The sequence below is a fragment of the Carcharhinus amblyrhynchos genome, chromosome 2, assembly GCF_965287045.1.
Source record: "Carcharhinus amblyrhynchos chromosome 2, sCarAmb.v2.hapA, whole genome shotgun sequence".
Taxonomy (NCBI): domain Eukaryota; kingdom Metazoa; phylum Chordata; class Chondrichthyes; order Carcharhiniformes; family Carcharhinidae; genus Carcharhinus; species Carcharhinus amblyrhynchos.
Genome location: NC_137325.1, coordinates 78,546,231 through 78,567,697, shown reverse-complemented (window position 1 = coordinate 78,567,697; position 21,467 = coordinate 78,546,231). Strand labels below are relative to the sequence as shown.

General features: G+C 41.4%; 1 protein-coding gene across 1 annotated transcript in view; it reads left to right on the top strand.

The window, feature by feature from the left end:
• Window positions 1-21,467, top strand: part of slc25a13 (solute carrier family 25 member 13) — a 195,486-nt gene that overhangs the window by 55,740 nt on the left and 118,279 nt on the right. Inside the window, exon 4 of the mRNA XM_080214583.1 lies at window positions 15,744-15,859. Coding sequence (XP_080070709.1) covers window positions 15,744-15,859 — 116 coding nt within the window. The remainder of the gene's footprint in view (window positions 1-15,743; window positions 15,860-21,467) is intronic.

The window sequence follows — 21,467 nt, the reverse complement described above, 5'->3', positions numbered from 1 at the left end:
TATACCAGAGAGCAAGCTGTTGGGTTCACCAGTGTGGCGCTGGAGGTCTTTAGGCAAGGAAGTTGAGAGGTGTAAAATCATGTTTGACTTTTAAGGTGTGCTCTGTGAAGGAATTGGGAACAGGTGGCAATAGAAATGAATTCCTAGAATGTGATCTTGAAGATGCGGACAAACAGTGCCAGGAAAGATTCAGTGAGCTTGTACAAATGGTTAAGTTCAATGAATACATCCTCAAATGAGAACTCCTACTACTCACTGTGCCAAAAAAACTCTTGGGCTTGCCTATATCTTCAGTAGGGATTCTACGTTCTGCAGGTAATATCCAAAGCAATAGGATTTTTGGATTTATGAAGAAGAATCTATGATGCTGTGAGAAAATATCAGTCATAGCTTACTGAAATTTTTGTCCAATCCTGGAGTATGCACGTTTTCTGTGGAATTCTAATATGGTCAGTGACATAAATAAGATTGAAGCAATCCAAAAGCATTCTGCATGATTCTGAATCAGCATGGAAAATACACCAATGCCACATTCTTGATCAAAGAGTTGGAACAAGAATCACGCTAGCAAAGGAGAGAAAAATATACTGGCCATTTTCTATAAAATATGGAATGGGCAGGTGGAAATTGACAGAAACAAGTACCTGGTACTCTCTGGCAGTCAAGGTAGAAATAGTTACAGATCATCACTTGCAAGCTTTAGATTATTTCTGTAAGTTTTTGTTATCAGCACTAATATCGCAGCAGGTTTAGCTAACGCTACCTATGTAAATGTTGGCAGAATGAGGGTATTAGTCTGTACTGACGTAGCTACTCATTGCACCACAGTCCAGTTACTCCTGTATCAACATTCAGGATTCATGCCTAACATTCAGTTACTCCGCTTCACCGCCATACAAGTACAAATATTGCCAGAGTCTCACCTATCTCTCCCATATACATCCTGCTTTCAACAATGGTAGGCATATCACCCAAATTATTGCAATATCCAGTGTGCAATATACTGTGTGCAGTTCTGGTCGCCTCACTACAGGAAGGATGTGGAAGCTATTGAGAGGGTGCAGAGGAGATTTACAAGGATGTTGCCTGGATTGGGAGGCATGCCTTAGGTTGAGGGAGCTAGGTCACTTCTCCCTGGAGAGACGAAGGTTGAGAGGCGACCTGATACAAGTTTATAAAATGTTGAGAGGAATGGATAGGGTGGATTCTCGGAGGCTATTTCCCAGAGCTGAAGTGTTCACTACGAGAGGACTTAGGTTTAAGGTGCTGGGGAGCAAGTACAGAGGCGGTTAGGGGTAAGTTTTTCACTCAGGGTGGTGAGTGAGTGGAATCGGCTGCTGTCGGTTGTGGTAGAGGCGAACTCACTGGGGTCTTTTAAAAGACTTCTGGATGAGTACATGGGATTTAATGGTATTGGGAGTTACAGATAGTTCTATGGCCTGGTAGGCATGGATATGATTGGCGCAACTTGTGGGCCGAAGGGCCTGTTTGTGCTGTAGTGTTCTATGTTCTACCCTCACTGATATTCTTTCCCCTCTTGTGGAGAACGTTTGCATATGACTACAGGGAGCAGCAGAGATGTGAAACAAGCATATTTGTATTTGCAGAACCCTGTAGAGGAGATGGTGCTCTCCAGGCTGGCACTCCTCTTTGCACTGGGAAGTTCCAGGATGACATTACATTCCTGCCTTGTGCCCCTGTGTCTAGAATGAACTGCAAACAATGATTTATCCCTTTTATTTGGCTTCATCAAAACTCAAAAGGACGGCAACTTACCTAGTAAAATACAATTCTCTGGAATTTTACAGCCACCTGCCCAATGCAAGGTGTGTACATTATGCTGTGTACATTATGCTGTGTACATTATGCTGTGTACATTATGCTGTGTACATTATGCTGTGTACATTATGCTGTGTACATTATGCTGTGTACATTATGCTGTGTACATTATGCTGTGTACATTATGCTGTGTACATTATGCTGTGTACATTATGCTGTGTACATTATGCTGTGTACATTATGCTGTGTACATTATGCTGTGTACATTATGCTGTGTACATTATGCTGTGTACATTATGCTGTGTACATTATGCTGTGTACATTCCTTTTCCTGATTGCAGTATTTGTTGTTTATTTGGCATACAGTACAACAGCAATGCATTGCGATTTCCTCAGTGAATTTAATTGCGCACGTAGTTTTAAAATTTAATATACTATAGGAGGACTGACCAGAGAAGTTCGCTTGTCTAGGACATGTTCAAATACCCTGTTGTTTAGTTTGTGATGTGAGATCAACCAGCCTCGCTGTGGCATTTATTCCTAGCCATCTTGTGGTGTGTAGCCCTTAGACGTGTAGATAAATGAGCCTCCCCAAAAGGTGTGGAAGAATTGAAAGTTGGAAGGTAAAGAAACATTCCATAAGGATGGAAATATGCAAGAACCCTCACTAGTAACATTGTATTACTGTGTTTTAGATGCTTGGAATAAGCTTGATCGCATTACTGTAAAAAAAAAAATTTCTAAAATGTAGAATATTGAATGTGCTCAACAATACAGGTGACCATTACTTGTGGAAGAATGATGTCACAGTTAAAAGTACGACAGATGATGAAGATCCATGTGGTGATAAACAACCAGGCTGTTGGAATGAATTGTTCAATGTCTAGTTTTGGCTTGAAGCCAGCTTTTGTGATGTTTGTTCTCCATGCATGATCTCCTCTATATAAGCATGTTTTAAACTTCTACACATTTTGGCAATCCAGCCCGTATCACCAGCTTGATCCCATGCACTGACTTATAAGGGGAATAATGTGTGCCTTTCTGAGGTGAAAAATTGAGCCTGACTCCAAAAACAAAACATTTCTTAGCAGAAAAGGGTAGTTGACTTTTATGCTGCATATAGGTCTAAACAAGAATTTTGGCACTGAAAAAAGGGATTGTTTTATTTGGGTTAAATTGTACACCACCTCCTACAGTAAGTAGGAATAAAAAAGCTTAGAAAGTTTATCAGCGTATTTGAATGTGCATTCTTAAATACTAAATTGGATGATTAATTTAAAACAGGTTCGTGAACCATATATAAATGGTTAAAAGTAGAATTTTAGGATTTGTTTGTAGAGAAAACTGAATTTGGAACACTGACTTTTTGAATGTGTATGCCAAAAGTGAAATATTATCATGTTGGTTTAAGCTCACCATGTAGTGGTAAATAATGGACCCTTGTGTGGTAATAAACAGTAACCTCAATCTGATTTGATTAGGAACGATAATGTGGCTGCTGCTTCAAACCCTGGAAATTTAACATATTGACTTCATTTACTAAAAGTGAATTAAAACCAAATGATTCTCAAATAGTCTGAAGAGCTAGTATCCTGATATGTGGCTTATACTTTGTATTAGAAAGCTTCTAAATTAATAGTACAGAGATTTACAATTAGTTTGTTTGAATTTTCTAACAACAAGATGTGCAATTTCTTTGTACAAATATTATAAGTCCTCTATTCTCACAAATTAGAGGGATATTGTGATTAGGTTGTACCTTTTAATGTAAAACGTCCTCTTAATTGGAATATAATATTTATGAAACTAAGAAGTAGGACAAAAGCTTTCTCAATTTGGGTCCTTTCAGCTAGGAAGATAACTTCCCATCAATTGTGTCCAAAATCAGCCATTAAGGTGTTGCTGGGGATGCCAGGGAACATGCTTTCTATGAATTTAAACAGTGTGTTATTCTTGCTGTTTCATGTTGGAGACCTTTCATTTTATACATGAATGTATTTGTAAGTGAATACTAGCACCTTTTTATAGACTTGGTGCTGAACAGTACAATTTTTCAGATGACATCTAGCATTGGTATTCGACAGTTTCTCACCATCCAAGGTAAACTCATAATAAAGTAATAGGTAAGGGAATATTTGAGTACCTTTTGTTCCTTGTAAAGTATTTAAATGCATGTTCAAAGTATAGGTTAAAGGAATTCAACTTCAGCTTTCTAGATGTTTCTTAGAGAGTCAACAAGTAGTTATAAGGTTGATGTGGTTATTAAATATTACTATTTGGATTTTACATTTTTTTAAATTGTTCATAGGATGTGGTGTTGCTGGCTGGGCCAGCATTTATTGCCCATCCTTGAGGGCATTTAAGAGTCAACCACATTGCTGTGGCTCTGGAGTCACATGTAGGCCAGACTGGGTAAGAATGGCAGATTTCCTTCCTTTATAGAGCATTAGGGAACCAGAAAGGTTTTTACAAGAATTGACCAGTGATTTCATGGCCATCATTTAATTCCAGATTTTTTTATTGAATTCAAATTTCATCTGCCGTGGTGACATTTGAACCTCACTCCCTGAGCATTAAAGTAAAAGCAAAATACTGTGGATGTTGGAATCTAAAACAAAAACAATACATTTTGGAAATTCTCCACAGGTCTGACAGCATCTGTGGAGCGAGATTAGAGCCAATGTTTTTGAGTCTGGATGACCCTTCATCAGAGCTAACAGCAAAGAAAATCAGAAGAGATTTATGTTATTGGGGCGGGGTGGTCGGGGGGGGGGGGGGGGGTGGTCGGGGGGGGGCGGGGTGGTCGGGGGGGGGGGGGGGGGTGGTCGGGGGGGGGGGGGGTGGTCGGGGGGGGGGGGGTGGTCGGGGGGGGGGTGGTCGGGGGGGGGGGGGGTGGTCGGGGGGGGGGGGGGGTGGTCGGGGGGGGGGGGGGTGGTCGGGGGGGGGGGGGGTGGTCGGGGGGGGGGGGGGGGGGGGGTGGTCGGGGGGGGGGGGGGGGGGTGGTCGGGGGGGGGGGGGTGGTCGGGGGGGGGGGGGGGGGGGGGGGGGGGTGGTTGGGGGAGTTGCAAATGGATCACGACCCCATCACTGAAAATCAAGCTGCTGTTTTCAGGACTGCCAATGACTTCATCTCCTCTGGAGATCTTCCCTCCACAACTTCCAACCCTGGACAGCCCACTTCTACATCCTTCCCAAAATCTACAAAGAGGACTGCCCTGTTAGGCCCAATGTGTCAGCCTATTCCTATGCCACTGAACTCATTTCTTCCTATCTCGACTCCGTTCTTTCTACTCTTGTCCAATCTCTTCCCATCTACGTCCGTGATTCTTCCGATGCTGTATGCCATATCAAAAACTTCTAGTTCCCTGGCCCAAACCACCACTGCCTCACTATCGATGTCCAATCCCTCTACACCGCCATTCTCCACCAGGATGGCCTCAAATCTCTTTGCTTCTTTCTTCAACTGAAGTCTGAACAATCCCTATCTACATCATCTCCGACTGGCTGAGCTGGTTCTCTGACTGAACAATTTCTTCTTTTAACTTGTCTCATTTCCTCCAAATAAAATGTGTGGATATGAGCACTGCATGGGTCCCAGTTATGCCTTGTCTTTTAATGGGTTGAATGCTGCATTCCCTGTTCCAATCCCACTCTGGCCTCCTTCTACAACTCTTCTTTGGTACATCGATGAAGATTTTGGTGCCACTTCATGCTCTGGTCTGAACCTGGAAAAATAATCAAATTTTGCTTCCAATTTCCAGCCTTTACATGGTTCATCTCTGACACTTGTCCCTTCCTTGACCTGCCTCTCCATTTCTGGTGATTAAACTGCCCACCATTATCCATTACAAGCCCATGACTCCCACAATACCTTGACTACAGCTCTTCATACCTCACGTCCTGTAAGGACTCTATCCCATTCTGTCAGTTCCTTAGTCTGTTTCCTGATGCCACTTTCCAAAATAGTGCTGCCGATGTGTTCCTCAGTTGTGGTTTTCCACCCACTGTGGTTGACGAGACGTCCTCGTCCTCTTCCTCCCAGCCTTAGCATTCAAAGGATCATCCTCTCCATTTCTGCTAACATGATGCCACTACTCAACACATCATCTCCTCACTCCCCCTGTCAGCATTACTCTCCAGCACACCCTGGTCCCTGTCCCCGTGGTTTTCTCCAGGTGTCCTGGTTTCCTCCCACAGTCTGAAAGATGTGCTGGTTAGGTGAAGTGGCCATGCTAAATTCCCCCTCCGTGTATATGAACAGGCATTGGTATGTGGTGATTATGGGATTTGCACAGTAACTTCATTGCAGTGTTAATGTAAGCCTACTTGTGACAAATAACAGAAATAAAACTTTAAAATTGCTAATTAATTATATGGCTTTTGAAGATGAAGCAGAATTATCATCAACCAATCATTTTTTTTCAAAAATATTTTATCTGTAAAATAGTTGAAAGAACACTACAAACACTTAAGTGGCCATCATGCAAAGTGCAATAATATTCAGTTCACTACATGTTACACTGAGGCGCTTCAGTACAGTCAAAGAAAGTTCATACATTTCAGAACGGTCATTACAAATGGTGCAAAGGTATTTAAGTTGTCTCCATAGATCAAGTTGTGCTCTTGAAGTGCTTCAATACAACTATGATGCATGTAATATTCACTGTGTACGTTAAGTGTGAGTCTTACAGCCTGAGGGGCTCTATGCATTTCCACTCCCCTCAGTTCACTCTTTTTTTTTTCTTTTGTTTCCTATGATGTCACATTTTGATTTTTCCCATGTCTTTCTTTTTAATTCAATTCTTCTTCCATCCAAAAAACGAAATTCAAATTGAATCCAATTCGTGGTTCTCAAGAGAGGTAGACAAGATCCAAGCATCTTGGGCTTGATAAGATGCTTCATCTTAGCCAAAAGGCTCTGGACTTATAGACTGAATTGAATAGCAGTTCTAGGTGCTGCTGACTGCATCTGGGGCCTTGCTTCGCCTGCTTTTCCAGGTGTTGCTCACTGTATACTTTTTTTTTTTGCCTGCTTTTCTAGGTTTTGCAGCCTGCCACTGGGTCCTTTTTGCTATTGTAGGTGCTGCTGACTGTTTCTTGGTCCTCTTCATCTGGCTCTCCAGGCGCTGCTGACTGCTGTCAGGCCCTCTTCAAGATAATTGCAAAAATTTACAGGAACTTAAGAGAAAAATCCTTATTCTAGTTTCTAAAAAAAATCCAGACAATATTATGGTTCAAATGGGAAGGCACAATTCTAATTCAGTCATGATTAGGAAAGATTGGTAACTGTTTCAAAAGCCTGTTAACATTTACTGTGCCACTGGGTCTGATTTAATCAAATCTGGTCTAGGATTTTTACTTAGTGAATTGATTACTTTCTGACTGTTGTGCACAAATGCCACGCCAATTCCTTCAGAAGTTTTTTTTATTCCAGACCTATCCATTTGTTCCCAACTAAAACTTTTGCTTGGAGACTTACCCCTCGTTTTTGACAAACAGAATTGAAGCTGCGTGATTCTTAATATCTTTTTACCGTCTTTCAAGGTAATATCTTGCAAAATCTGAGTTTCTTTTCAATATTGTAACTAACGTTCTCTATATTAAATGACAGGTGATGTTAAATCCATCTCAGTACGCTACACTTAAGAACATAACAATAATATCAAGAACATAATACTAACTGCTTGTCATGTCTTTGCTGTTTACAAAAGATCTAAAATTTGCAGATATCTAGATTGTCATTATTATCAATTCTATTCTATTGTGTAATTAAAATTTCAGTAATTATCCTATTCAGGTAACAGCATGTGTTCAGTATCTTTATTGACAACTTGTATTTTAGCTAGGCTAAAATTGTGACAGCATCGCTAAGTCACTTAATAACTACAGATTAAGGAATAGTGAATGTTGTGAAGGTTACTTCAAGTAAATAAGTACAATCCTTCTGAAAATTATCAGAATCTCTCAATCACAATTGATGTAGCACAAAAGGAAGCCACCCAGCCTGTTGTTTCTGCATTGCTCTTCAAAAGAGCACTTCAGCTAGTGCCAGTCTCCTGCCTTTCCCCCAAAACTCTGCAGATTGTTTCCTTTTCAAATAATGGTCTGATTCCTCTTGGAGACAAATTCAAGCAAGGTATTCAACACACTCCAGCAGAGCAGAGCAGACCAGACCCTAACCACATGCTGTGTGAAAAAGGTTTTTTTCAAATCACTTTTTTTGCTTCTTTTACCAATTATCTTAAATCTATGCTCTCTGGTTCTTCATCTTTCTGTCAATAGCAGTTTCCCCAATCTACCAATAAGGCCCATCATGATTTTGAATAAATCTCTCTACTGCCTTATCAAGGAAAAGAGTCTGAACTTCTCCAATCTATCTTCGTAGCTGAATGTGGAGAGGCTGGTGTTGGACTGGAGTAGGCACAACAAGAAGTCTCAGCACTATGTTAAAGTCCAACAGGTTTATTTGGTATTGAGAGATTTTGGGGTGCTGCTGCTTCATTAGGTGAGTAGAGAGTTGAGTTCACAAACATGGTGTATATAGACAGAGACACATTTGCAAGATAATGGTTGGAAGGTGAGACTTAACAGGTAATCAATTCTTTAAAGGTACAGACACTGTGAGTGGAGAGAGCGATAATCACAGGTTAAAGAAGTGTGAATTGTCTCAAGCAAGGACAGTTAGCAGGATTTTGCAAGCTCAGGCCAAATAGAGGGGGTTACAGTTAGTGTGACATGAATCCAAGATCCTGGTTGAGGCCAGCCTCATGCTTGCAGAACTTGGCTATTGATTTCTGCTCTGCGATTCTGCATTGTCATGCATCTTGAAGCCTTGGAGAACACTTACCCGAAGATTGGAGGCTTGAATGCCTTTGACTGCTGAAATGTCCCCTAACGAGAAGGGAACACTCATGCCTGATTGTCGCACGGTGTCCATTCATCCAATGTCGTAGTATCTGCATGGTCTTGCTGATGTACCACATCTCAGGACATCCTTTCCTGCAGCATATGAGGTAGACAACATTGACCAAGTCATACGGTGCACCTGGTGGGTGGTATTCTAACATGATGGTGGAATCCGTCACTGTTCTCCTGGAGACTGGGTAGTTTGCTGTGAACAACAGTCTGTTTGAGGTCATGCAATTGTTTGAAGGCAAGTAATGGGGGTGTGGGGATGGCCTTGGTGAGATGTTTGTCTTCGTTGATGACATGTTGAAGGCTCCAAAATTGTAGTTTCTCTGCTCTGGGGATGTACTGGACGACGAAGGATACTCTGTTGTGTCCTATGTTTGTCTTCTGAGGAGGTTGGTGCAGTTTTTGTTGTGCCGCACTGGAACTATTGATCGATGAGTTGAAAGCTATATCTCATTCTTACGAGGGCGTCTTTCAGCATGTATAGGTGTCAGTTGCATTCCTGCACATCTGAGCAGATCTTGTGTGTACAGCGGGCTTGTCCGTAGGGAATGGCTCCTTTAACATGTTTAGGGTGGAAGCTGGAGAAGTGGAGCATTGAGTTTATCCACGGGCTTGCGATACAGTGAAATGCTGAGGTGACTGCCCTTGATGGAGATGCATGTGTCCAAGAATGCAGCTGATTCCGGAGAGTAGTCCATGGTGAGTCTGGTGGGGTGGAACTTGTTGATGTCGTCATGTAGTTGTTTTGGTGATTCTTTGCCGTGAATCCAAAAGAAGAAAATGTCCATTAATGTACTTGACATACAGTGTTAGTTAAAGGGCCTGTGTGATGAAGAGTGTTTGAACTTGTGCGTGAAGATGTTGATGTATTGAAGTGCGGATTTGATTCCTATGGCTGACCCATGTGTCTGGATGAAGAACTGGTTGTTGAAGGTGAAGGTGTTAGTCCAGGATGAAGCGGATGAGTTGTAAAATTTGCCTGGAGATTAGTAGTTATTAGTGTTGAGCACTGAGACAGTTGCAGCGATGCCGTCAACATGGGTGATGCTGGTGTAGAATGCTGAGATGTCCATTGCAATGAGGAGTGTTCCTGGTTCAAATACTCCATGGGTGCTGAGTTTCTGTAAGAAGTCCATAGTGTCATGACAGAAGCTGGGGGTTTCTTGTACAATGGGTTTCAAGATGCCCTTGACATAGCCAGAGAGGTGTTTTCTGAGGGTTCCGTTGCCTGATGCAGTGAAACAGCTGGTTGTGTTGGCCTTGTGTATCTTTGGGAAGCAGTAGAGATTTCCAATGCGGGGATTATGTGGAATGAGAGCACATGGGGTGCTCTGAAGATCTGGATCAAAGGTCTTGATCAGTTTGTCGAATTGACGGGTTTATTCTTTTGTTGGATCTGCGGATAGCTGTCTGTAGTGTTTCTGGTTGTTCAATTGTTGGTATGCTTTTTTTGCAGTAATCTGTTCTGTTCCCTATGAAGGTGGCCCCTCCTTTGCCTGCTGGTTTGACAGTTGGTCTTGAGAGCACGGATCGCATTGATTGTGCATGGGTGATGAACCTGGCATTGACACATCTCCTGACAGCTTAAGCATACATGTTGAGTCTAGGGCAGCGGCCTTCCAGAGAGGTCCAATTTGATTCTTTCCTCTTTGGTTGCTGCTCTGCAGATCTCTCTGTCGTCTGTTTGGTTCATTGGCTGTTTCTTTGAGCTCACTGTTGGCCTTTTGGGGGTTTGTGGAACAACTCCCAGAGCCTCATTCTGCTGATAATTCCTGTGTCCACTGCGAGACTGATGGGTCCATTTTGGTGGTGGGGTAGAAACTGAGCCCTCAGTTGAGAACTTTGATTTCATCTGGCTGAAGGGTGTAGTCCAAAAAGTTGACAGTGGACTTCCCTACAATGGTACTGTTTTCTACAGTGGTACCGAGGGAGGCTTGTTTGCTGATGGTAGTAGGTTGGTTGAGTTTCTCAAGTTTCCTATTCTTGGTGTGCATATAGATGGTGTAGTTCCATTGTCTCGTCTGTTTGACTTCTGTCACGACACTATGGACTTTTACAGAAAGTCAGCACTCATGGAGCAGTTGAACCAGGAACAGTCCTTGTCACAATTGACATTTTGGCACTCTGCACCACCATACAACAGCCTCAATACACTACTCCAGCAACTACTAATCTCCAGACACAATTTTACAACTCATCCGCTTCACCTGGGCCACATGTCTTCACCTTCAACAACCAGTTCTTCATCCAGATACACAACACTCATACAGACCAAATTTGCACCTCAGTGCGCCAACATCTTCATGTGCAAGTTCAAACAAGATCTTCATCTGACACTATACACCAGATACGGTGCTGACATTTTCTTCCATTGGACTTGGCAAAGAATCACTGAAGCAACTACATGATGTCAAGTTCCATCCCACCATCAGACTCAACATGGACTACTGTCCAGAGTCGGCTGCATTTTTGGACACGCACATCTCCATCAAGGGCAGTCACCTCAGCACTCCACTTTACCGCAAGCCCACAGATAACCTCACGATATACACAGGATCTAATCAGATGACCCACTGACGCTGAAAGACACCCTTGTAAGAATGGGATATGGCACTCAACTCATCAATTGATAGCTTCAACGCACCACAACGAAAAAACACACCAATCTCCTCAGAAGACAAACACAGGATATGACTGATAGAGTACCCTTTGTTGTCTCTACTATCCTGGAGCAGAGAAACTCCAACATTGTCTTTGGCGCCTTCAACATGTTATTGATGAAGACAAACATCTGGCCAAGGCCAACCCCACACCCCCACTATTTGCTTTCAAACAACCGCACAACCTCAAACAGACCATTGTTTGCAGCAAACTACCTAGCCTTCAGGAGAACACTACGGAACCCTGCCACAGCAACCTCTGCATGCAAGATGTGCCGAATCATTGACGTGGATGCCACCATTCACATGATAGAGCACCATCCATCAGGTATACAGTCCATACTCATGCAACTTGGCCAACGTGTCTACCTCGTATGCTACAGGAAAGGATGTCCCAAGGTGTGATACATCAGCAAAACGTGCAGACAGTATGACAACAGAAACGGATTGTGTGTGACGATCACCAGGCAGGAGTGTTCCCATCCTGTCGGAGAACACTTCAGTAGTCAAGGGCATTCAGCCTCTGATCTTTGGGTAAGCGTTCTCCAAGACGGCCTTCAAGACATACGCCAACGCAGAAACGCATGAGGATGGCCTCAACCGGGATCTTGGGTTCATGTCACATTGTGTAACCCTCACCAATTTGGCCTGAGCTTGCAAAATCCTACCATTTGCCCTGGCTTGAGGCAGTTCACACCTCTAACCTGTGACTATCTCTCTCTGCTCGCATTGTCTGTACCTGTAAAGACTTGATTACCTGTTAAGACTCACATTCCAACCATTTTCTTGCAATTGAGTTGTCTGTATGTACAGGTACACGGTACGTACTCATGCGACTTGGCCAACGTTGTCTATTTCATGCTACAGGAAAGGATGTCCTGAGGCGTGATACATCGGTGAGACCATCTCCACATATATGCCATGTTTCTGAACCCAACTCCACTCACCTGTTGAAGGACCAGCACTCTGAAAGCTCATGGTACCAAATAAACCTGTTGGACTTTAACCTGGAGACTTCTTACTGTTCGTAACTTTCACATCCTAGGAACCATTCTCATAAATCTCCTCTGCACCCTCTTCAAAGCCTTCACATCCTTCAAAAATGTGGTGCACATTTTTTATGCAATAGTTCATTTGAAGTCTAACCTGTGTCTTGTACAAGTTCCACATAACCTCTTTGCTCTTATATTCAATGCCTCTATTAGTAAAGCCTAGGATACTGTATGCTTTATTATACTGCTCTCTCGATCTGTTTTTCCACCTTTTAATAACTTAAGCACCCGGGTCCCTCTGGTCCTGTTCTTTATTTTATTGCCTTTCCTTGTTCTTCCCACCAAAATGTATCATACATTGAACTTCCATCTGCCATTTATCTGCCCATTCCACTAACTTGTCTAATTTTTTGAAGTTCTGCACTATCCTTCTCAAAGTTTACAATACTTGCACTTCACTAAATTAGTTTTACATATTGTGCTGAACGTCTGAATCATCTACTGATGGAAAAGTGCACTCATGTAATCTTTCACATTCGCCACTTGTGTAGGCTGTATTTAACATCTCGATATAGCTTTGGGTTGGAGACTTGTGCTATTGTGCAATGTAATCTTTTATCTCCTCATGAACGATTGCTTGCCAATTTTGTAAACTGTCTTCTAGCTTTAGAAGTGACTCCACAATGTATAATGTTCATAGTTATTTGCAATTGGCCTGTTCCACTTACTCAAATTTTGGGAGATCTGTGTAATAAAACATAGTATTGCAGCTTGTCATTGGTAAGGAGTGGTTATTTATTTCCCATGTTTTGTTTCTAGGAATGCGGGGTACGTCCATCTTGAGGTGAATAGTTGTGATACTCTGGGCACTACTTTCAGCTAGTTTATTTTGAGGAGTGGTTGTTGGAAGAAAGGGCTGATTTCTGCAGTGGTAGCACTGTTATAAATGTAGCAACAGTTGACTACAGACTTTATTTCACCTTTGTGCAATTCTTGCTTCCATATAGCTGTCTTCTGGGGCCTTCATGAGTTATCAGCCATTTACTGTTGCCATTTTTGTCTAGAAGGTTCCAGAAGCAGTTGGACATGGTTTTCTCTTGTATTCTTCTTCAGTAGAAAAGCATCTACTCTTGTTCGGCGTAAATTTTTGTGCAAGGGGAGTAGCAGAATGGATTCTGTATCTGACCACTGTCTTAGAGCTACAGTCTTTTGATTTTATTCTGTTGAAATAGCATGTGATCTTAGTTTTAAGTGACACTGTAATCTTAAAATTGTCAATGTATTAATAAATTCCATATCATTGTATAGCGTCCTTAAATGCTCTGTTCTAGTGGAACCTAAAATTCATTGTCAATATGCTTGAGTTTCTTTTGGCTGATTTGCATCAAATACAGTAAGTAGGCTGATGCTATTCTGCAATATTGCCTGAGGTTCCTGCCTTAATTAGATGGGAAAGTAACATTGTCCCTCTGACCTCTCATCATCAGATTTGCACAGATGAAAAGGTTTAGGCTGAACCAAAACGTAATTTATAAATGCAATTGAAATGGATTATTATACAATTAGGCTGAGATGGAACTAATTTCCAGATAACTTCTTGCTTTGTTTAATATTTTTGCAGAAGAATTATTATGATCTGTTCTGAGAATGTTTTGATATATTTATGTAGCTGTACATAATTTTAGTTTTGGATGTATTTTGGAGGAAAACATTCTCCTGCTTGCGTTCTTTTTGCAAGTTCAGTGGATACTATTGGTCAAGACCAGCAGCACAAAAGTAAGAAGTCAGCAGCTAATTTTTCACTGTGCCCAATTTCTTCTGTATGAAGTTAGCAGAACTGTAATTCAACGCTTCCTAATTTGTCACTTTTATGTGATCCAAAATGAGAAACCTTGGCAATATTTTCCAAATCAATGCAAAATAAAAAATGGAACCTTCAAATAATAGTTGTCAAGCCACTACAAATCTCTGTTGCATTGCTGGCACAAATTAATTTCACCCCATCAGTATTTTATTGTGGTTTAAAAATACTGGTCTTTTTATATTTTGTTTTCAGTTCATTGACACTCATTTCAGAGATTTTCTGTGTGGAAACTGCTAACTTTGTATCACTTCTGCTGACCTTGTTTTTTTTCTGAAAGATTGACCATATGGGAATATTGCTGCCAGTGAAAGAATTACTTTTCTGTACTTAAAATAATTCAACAAATACAGAAATGAGGGATTCCTTCAGGAATCCCAACTTAAGAATCTTGACAAACAGTCACCATTTCCCTGTGCCTAATACTCCATATGTGACAACTTGGGGATCGGAAAATAATTTAGCAATCTGAAATGCCAGCTATCGACTCCTCTTGCATATGATGTACATTTCCTGGCTGCCCCCCAACCTAGATAAGGAACTTCCACCTGAAACAAAGGACTTTAAGGGGAAGGTGCTGGTTTAATGGTATTATCACTAGGCTATGACTGCAGCTTATTGTCAGCTAGTTTTCACCCTAGGACCTATTACAAAGAAATAAGTGGAGAAACAGGTTTAAAGACCCCACTGATCGCTTCCCATTGGGCAACCCTGAGCTCACTCAGTAAGATAGCTTGTACTCCATGAAGCCCATGGTGAGATCTACTGATGTCTTGTGGCCATCATAATGCTATCACTTAACAGGATTCTGCTGTAGCCTCTGACATTAGCTAAATGACCCAAAAACTGGTAGAATTTGTACTTCTATATGCTACAATCATAGAATCCCACAATTTCCATCAACAACCTGGTGTGTATGCTAATTGCCAGGCAAGGACTTATCTGTTTAAACTGGATTGGAGTGTACCTTGGAGAAATAGTTGAATTCTGATGATGTCTACCTGATTTATGCTGGTGTGAGAGGAATAAGAAAAGAAAATTGGGGGCCTGATGTTGTGATGCATTTTGATCTTTCCATTATCTATGTTATGTTTTGACTTCAACAAATTTCTGCAAAATCCTGGTATAATTGCTGGGATCTTCTGCTGAGAACCTCTTCCATTGACTGCTGGAATTTCAAAAGGTAGGTGAATGTTCCCTGGTTTAAATATTGGTAAACACCTGCTCCACGAAAGGCCCACCTGAATCATTCTTAATCATACATATTTACTGTACAACAGCTGGTTTCTATGTAAATTAAATTATTTTTTATTGGCCTTTTAAAGCCAAAAGGGATTTTTATTAACGCTTAATTAACTTCAGACTGGGGCTTGGAATCTTTGGTCAGTAATTAATTCCTCTTGTACAGTTGACCAATTGTCTCAGGTTGAAAGCACTACAGACAGTGATGCAATATTCCATTTAAGATTTGACCTCCATTTCCACTATGGGGTGAATGTCATTTATTTATTAACATAGTTTACTTTGTATTTGCAGGCTGATCTCCTTTCAAGATTTCCTTGCATTTGAATCCGTTTTATGTTCACCAGATGCCTTATACATTGTTGCTTTCCAGCTATTTGACAAGAATGGCAGTGGAGAAGTCAGTTTTGGTGTGTACTACAAGAAAAGTATTGGATAAAGAGTGGAGATAAAAAGCAAGAGTAAGAAGTGTTGCAAGTCAAAGTAAAAAAAACTTGGATAGCCAATCAACACTCGAGTGAAAGATAGATGTGCATTTCCAAAGTAGTCTTTCATCAGAACCAAAGGCTACATCTGAAATACTAACCTGTTAATTTTCCAAGCTAACTAACACCATGTATGTCATGAATCATAATTAGTGCTTACAATATTAAATGTATCCTTCATGCCCAAAAGCCAACCAATATATTTTTATTCCCACAAGGGGAAAAAAAACTATTATAACAAATTCTCCCTTGTACCTTATCTTCCTTAAATTAACTTCTGTTGTGGAGGTAGGTTGTGAGGTGAGAAATCACATACTAGTTTTTTCAGGAAATAATTATTTTTTAAAATCTTTAGTGAACTGTCGTGCAGAGCTACCATCTGAAACTACATTTTAAAATGAAATTCTTTTGAGGGGTTTATTGCCCAACTGGAAGACTAAATGTATTTCATTAGTGACATAGTTATAAAGTTTACATTTCAGAAATTAAAAGTGAATTCCTATATTGAATGTGTGAGTAAATATCCTGTTTTTCTCCATCATCGTTTTGCAATGTATTGTTCCTCCTCCCTGTAGTCCATCAGAACTGAAGTGTCATATTATGTTACACTGCAAGAAGGTTAGATTGTAGTTAACTTCGGAAAACTGAAGTAGTTATTTCCACTAATCAATTTTTATGCACCTGCTGGCGCAAGTACGTTTAAAATATCATTACAAAGACCACCTTCAGACTTATAATTATATTTTGGCAGATATATGTGGAATAGGCACAAGTTAAGTTACGTATATTAGTAAAGAAACACATCAATCCGTGTCTAAGCTAGTGCATGATAATATAAATCTTGAAACTCTAATCATGGGTTTATAGAGTGACTGAGAATTCTTGTCATGTTTATACAGATTATATCAATTTTACGTGAGCACCTATATTTGTCCAATTAGTTAATTGTAACTTGCTTGTTACAGAACATATAAACCACTTTTAATGAAATGGACACTTCCAATATCATCTATAATGCCATAAATTATTTCTCCCTATTGCTCAATTTAAATTTTTCCTTTTTCAGGATGCATATCTGAATATAGTTTTTGGGCAGAAGATTTCTGGCTTCTCCTGTGACCAGTTAAATTGGGGCACGCAGGCTTATTTGGCTAATATCTTCTCTGCACGCTAGCTTATTTTGTAATTTTTGATTTGCAAATTAATTAACAAAATAATGTATTTTAGCCTTTTTGTGTACTTGTATAAATATATACTGTTAGCACCTCATTTGATGCTTGTAGCTTTGAAAAATAAATTTAAATTCCCAATTATTAATTCAAAGGATAACAGCGCAAGATTTCATATTTTAAACAACAAACTTTTGCTGTTCAAGTTAAACAAGTACTGTTAATACAATATTTAGTGAATTCTTGTATTTCAAACCACAAATCTCAACAGACCACTATCCATTTTACTTTTGTTTCCACACAAGAGTTCCCCTATACTTTAGAGTCTTGAGGACTAAACCAAGGTGTGCCACAACTCTTGAGTTCACTTTGATGCTCCTGAGTATTCCTGCTATCCTTTGAGCTATGAGATTTCTTGAGGTCCATTCACTGCCATCTAGCTAGGTGAGCCCCCTGTTGGCAGTTTTTTTTCTCTCCTTGTTTACTGAAGCCAACTGCCCCATTCTGAGAAGTTACTCAGATAAACCTCAGGAATGAAAAGAAAAGCTCCCGGGAATCTATCCCCATGGCACCCTTGGACATCCCAGATAGGAATTCAGATTAATTAATTTTGCCTTCAAAACATGCCTTTGATTCTGCGATCCATGTGGATAACTTGTATCTCTAATGGGAACTACTGCAGTCTTTCTGAGTCAGGCTCCTTTGTGTTCTTTTCAAGCAAAATATTGCAGATGTTAGAATCTGAAATAAAACACACAATGCTGGAAAAGACTCAGAATACCTGGCAGCACTTGTGGAGAGAGAAATAGAGTTAATGTTTCGAGTCTGTCTGACTTCTGCACTCTACCTCTTTTTTTTTGCACCTCTCATTCTAACCTGTTCAAACCCAGATTTTTTTACATTTAACTTGCATTTTAAAATCCAGTCCTCAAAAATAAAAGTGTGCTTCTAAAGCATATGACTCAACCTGTATAACTCGGATTGATCAGTTCAGTTATGCAACAGATTTATTGCCAGAGCATTACTGTGAGAAGCAGCATTCTGAAAGTGGCTTTGTACCTTTCAGCAAAGAGATGTTAGTACTTGGTGTTTAGTGACAACTACATTAAAACTGGCAGTGTTCTTGGCATTACAGTTAGTATCCAGTTAATGTCACAGCATTTTCTGTTTGGTCAGAGAAAAGTCTGAAGCCTCTACACTTTTCTATTGTGTGGAAAATCACGTCACATTTGCTGCTCAGTTTTTGATAATTATAAATTGAGAGGGAAAAAAAACTAAGGATCTGAATTCCCCACCGCCGCCATGTTGTGGAGTGGGCTGTCGGGTAGAGGAGGGAGTGTAACAGTGAGTGGTATAACAATGGGTGCCTTGCCCATTCCTACCCACTTCTGTTGGTAATTAATGGCCCTTTAAGGGCTAATTATCATCACTGTTGGTAGGCAGTGCGAGGACTTGAGTGCAACTGGCCATTTATTTCCTAGCTGCTTCCAGAGGAAAGGCTTCCTCCCAGAAGTTTGAACCAATTAATGGCCCAACATCCACAAAACCAGATTGAGGTTTCCTATCTATGTTGCACTGAGCCTGACTCCTGATATTTCAGTCTGGGGGCGGTGTGCCACCACCATGAAGTTCTGTCCAATTTTTCTGCAAGATAATAGAACTTAAAAACATTCTTAGTGTGAGTATATCTATAACATGAGTAAATGTTTCTCTTTCTGTGTATAATGAGAGCTGAATTCCATAGATAAGTTGAGAATGACTGCCTTTGACATCAGAACAGCGTTTGATAGCTTGTGACATCTAAGTGATTTAGTAAAGCTGAAGTCAAAGAATTCAGGGGGAAAATGCTCCCCTGGCTAGACTTTAGTGTAAAGGAAGATGGTTGTTATTGTTTAGGGCCAATCTTCCCAGCCCCAGGAAATTGTTGCAGGAGTTCTTCATGGCAGTGACCTGCACCCAGTCATCTGCTTCATCAATTGTCTTCCTTCCATCATAAGATCAGAAAAGTGGAAGTTTGCTGATGATTTCAGTGTTCTGTACCATTTTTAACTGGAGATAGTGAAGCAGTTTACAGTACAACAAGACCTGAACAACATTGTGGCTTGGACTGATAAATGGTAAGTAACGTTTTCACAACTTGTGCCAGGCAATGACTATCCCCAACAAGACATAATCTAACCATCTGCTCATGATACTCGATGTTAGCGAAATGTCAGGGATGAAATTTTCCACTAAATGGTGGAATTCTGACTCTGGGGTTTCGGAAATCTTCCATTAGCATATTCCTTTCTAACCTTCAGACTTGAAATATCAGATTTTAAAAGTTAATGAAATTGTCAGGAACAACTGCTTCTGACCTTTGGGCAACTTTGTGTTTTTCTGGCTGGCTTTCAAAGAAAAAACTCAACCATAGAGCAGTAGGGGAAAGAGAGAAGGAACCTGTGATTTGAGCAGCTGGCTCAATTATCCTGGCTGCAGTGCAGGAGATTTTTGGCTGCACAGAACAATTTGTGACTGCATTCTCAGGAAGACTGAGATACAGAGTGACAAAAACAGGAGGGACTCTGCCAGTAACAAGACCAGAGCAGGCCCAAGGTAACTGTCATTTAACCTGGTGCCAGGTTGACTTGGCTGTCATCTATGTCCACAGTTTGAACCGTTTTTGACCCTGCCCCCCTCTCTAATAATGGTGAGTAATCTTGAATGAGGTGAGTGCTATGTAAGTGTGTGGGGGCTGGCCATGCAGACTCTGGATTGTGGTGGGGAGGGTGAGATTAATAATGTGAGGGAAGGAGAGAAAGATGTTTGTTCCTAATGCTGCTGTGTAAATATTTCCAAAATCCTAAACCTGGCTGCCCTCCCACATTGGACTGGACATTGTACTGTTTGGCCTATTAAGGTGATGAAAGAGGCTTAAAGCTCAATTATCAAGGGGCCACACGGTGAAGCCTTCCATTGTTTGCTGGAGCAGAGAGAGAGCTAAGATTTTACCTGTTAAAAACCTGTTTAAAATAAGTTTAAAGCACTTTACTCTTTGTAGAACTGTTTAAAGCATTTATTTATTGTATTTACTGCTTTAAGAATTCTGAGGGAGTGGTTAAAAGGCATTTGTGGACCAGCCTGCTTTAAATCAGCGCCAGGTTTAAAAGGAGGCCTGGTGTAGACAGCGGGCAGTGTCTGAGCGGGCAGAGGAGTGAGTGGGAAGCAGAGTGAGCTAATAGGGCTTAATATCAAAAAGGGCTTGAAGGAAAAAAGGTCAGGTGAGTTTGTTTGAAAAAACAAGGAAAAAAATTTTTTCAAAACTACTACAGCAAGAAACAAGGAAAAAATTTTTCCCCATAAAAAATTACAGTGAATAATGGAGGGGCATGTGATGTGTGGTTTCTGTATGATGTGGGAACTGGTGGACCCCAGGGTCCTCCCCAGTGACCATGTCTGCAGTAAGTGCAGGTTGCTGGAAGAGCTCCAGCTCAGGGTGGATGAGCTGGCCTCTGAGCTACAGACGCTGAGGCTCATCAGGGGGAGAGAGGGTGCCATTGTCAATGGGGTGCAAGTGACATCCACCCCCCCCGAGACTGGCTAAATCTAAGGGTCAGGGACAAAAGGAGGCTGCTGGGAGGAGGAAGGGGAGTGAGGAGCGGAGGCCTCAGCCTCTTAATCTGCATAACAGGTTTGAGGTTCTTGCTTCCACTCCGGAAGAGGACGAGGCAGGTGAGGTTGGTGAGCAAACTGCACACGGTACAGTGATGCAGCAGGACGTAGGCAAAGAGAAGGGGAAAAGGAACATAGTAGTGATTGGGGATAGTGGGGTGAAGGGTATTGACACTGTCCTTTGTCACAATGACAAAGTGCACAGAAGGGTGTGTTGTCTGCCAGGTGCTCGGGTCCGGGATGTCGCAGCTGGGCTGCAGAGGAATCTGGAGTGGGAGGGTGAGAACCCGGTCGTTGTAGTACATGTGGGTGCCGGCGACGTAGGCGAAGTGCGGACTGAGGATCTGGGGAGGGAGTATGAAAAGCTGGGAATGGAATTAAAAAGTAGAACCGACAAGGTGGTCGTCTCTGGGCTACTGCCTGAACCGAGTGCAGACGGGCGTAGGGTTGACAGGATAAAGGAAGTGAATGGGTGGCTCAGGGATTGGTGTGGGAGGAATGGGTTTGAATTTATGGGGCATTGGCACCAGTATTGGGGTAGGTGGGACTTGTTCGGGCGGGATGGGGTTGGTCTGAACTGTGCTGGGACCAGAGTGCTGGCGAATCGAGTAAAGAGGACTGTAGACAGGGCTTTAAACTAATTGGGGGGGGAGGGTGCGAGGGTAGGTGACATTACGAGGTCTAAAGTTAAGGATAGGGTACAGGTAAGGGAA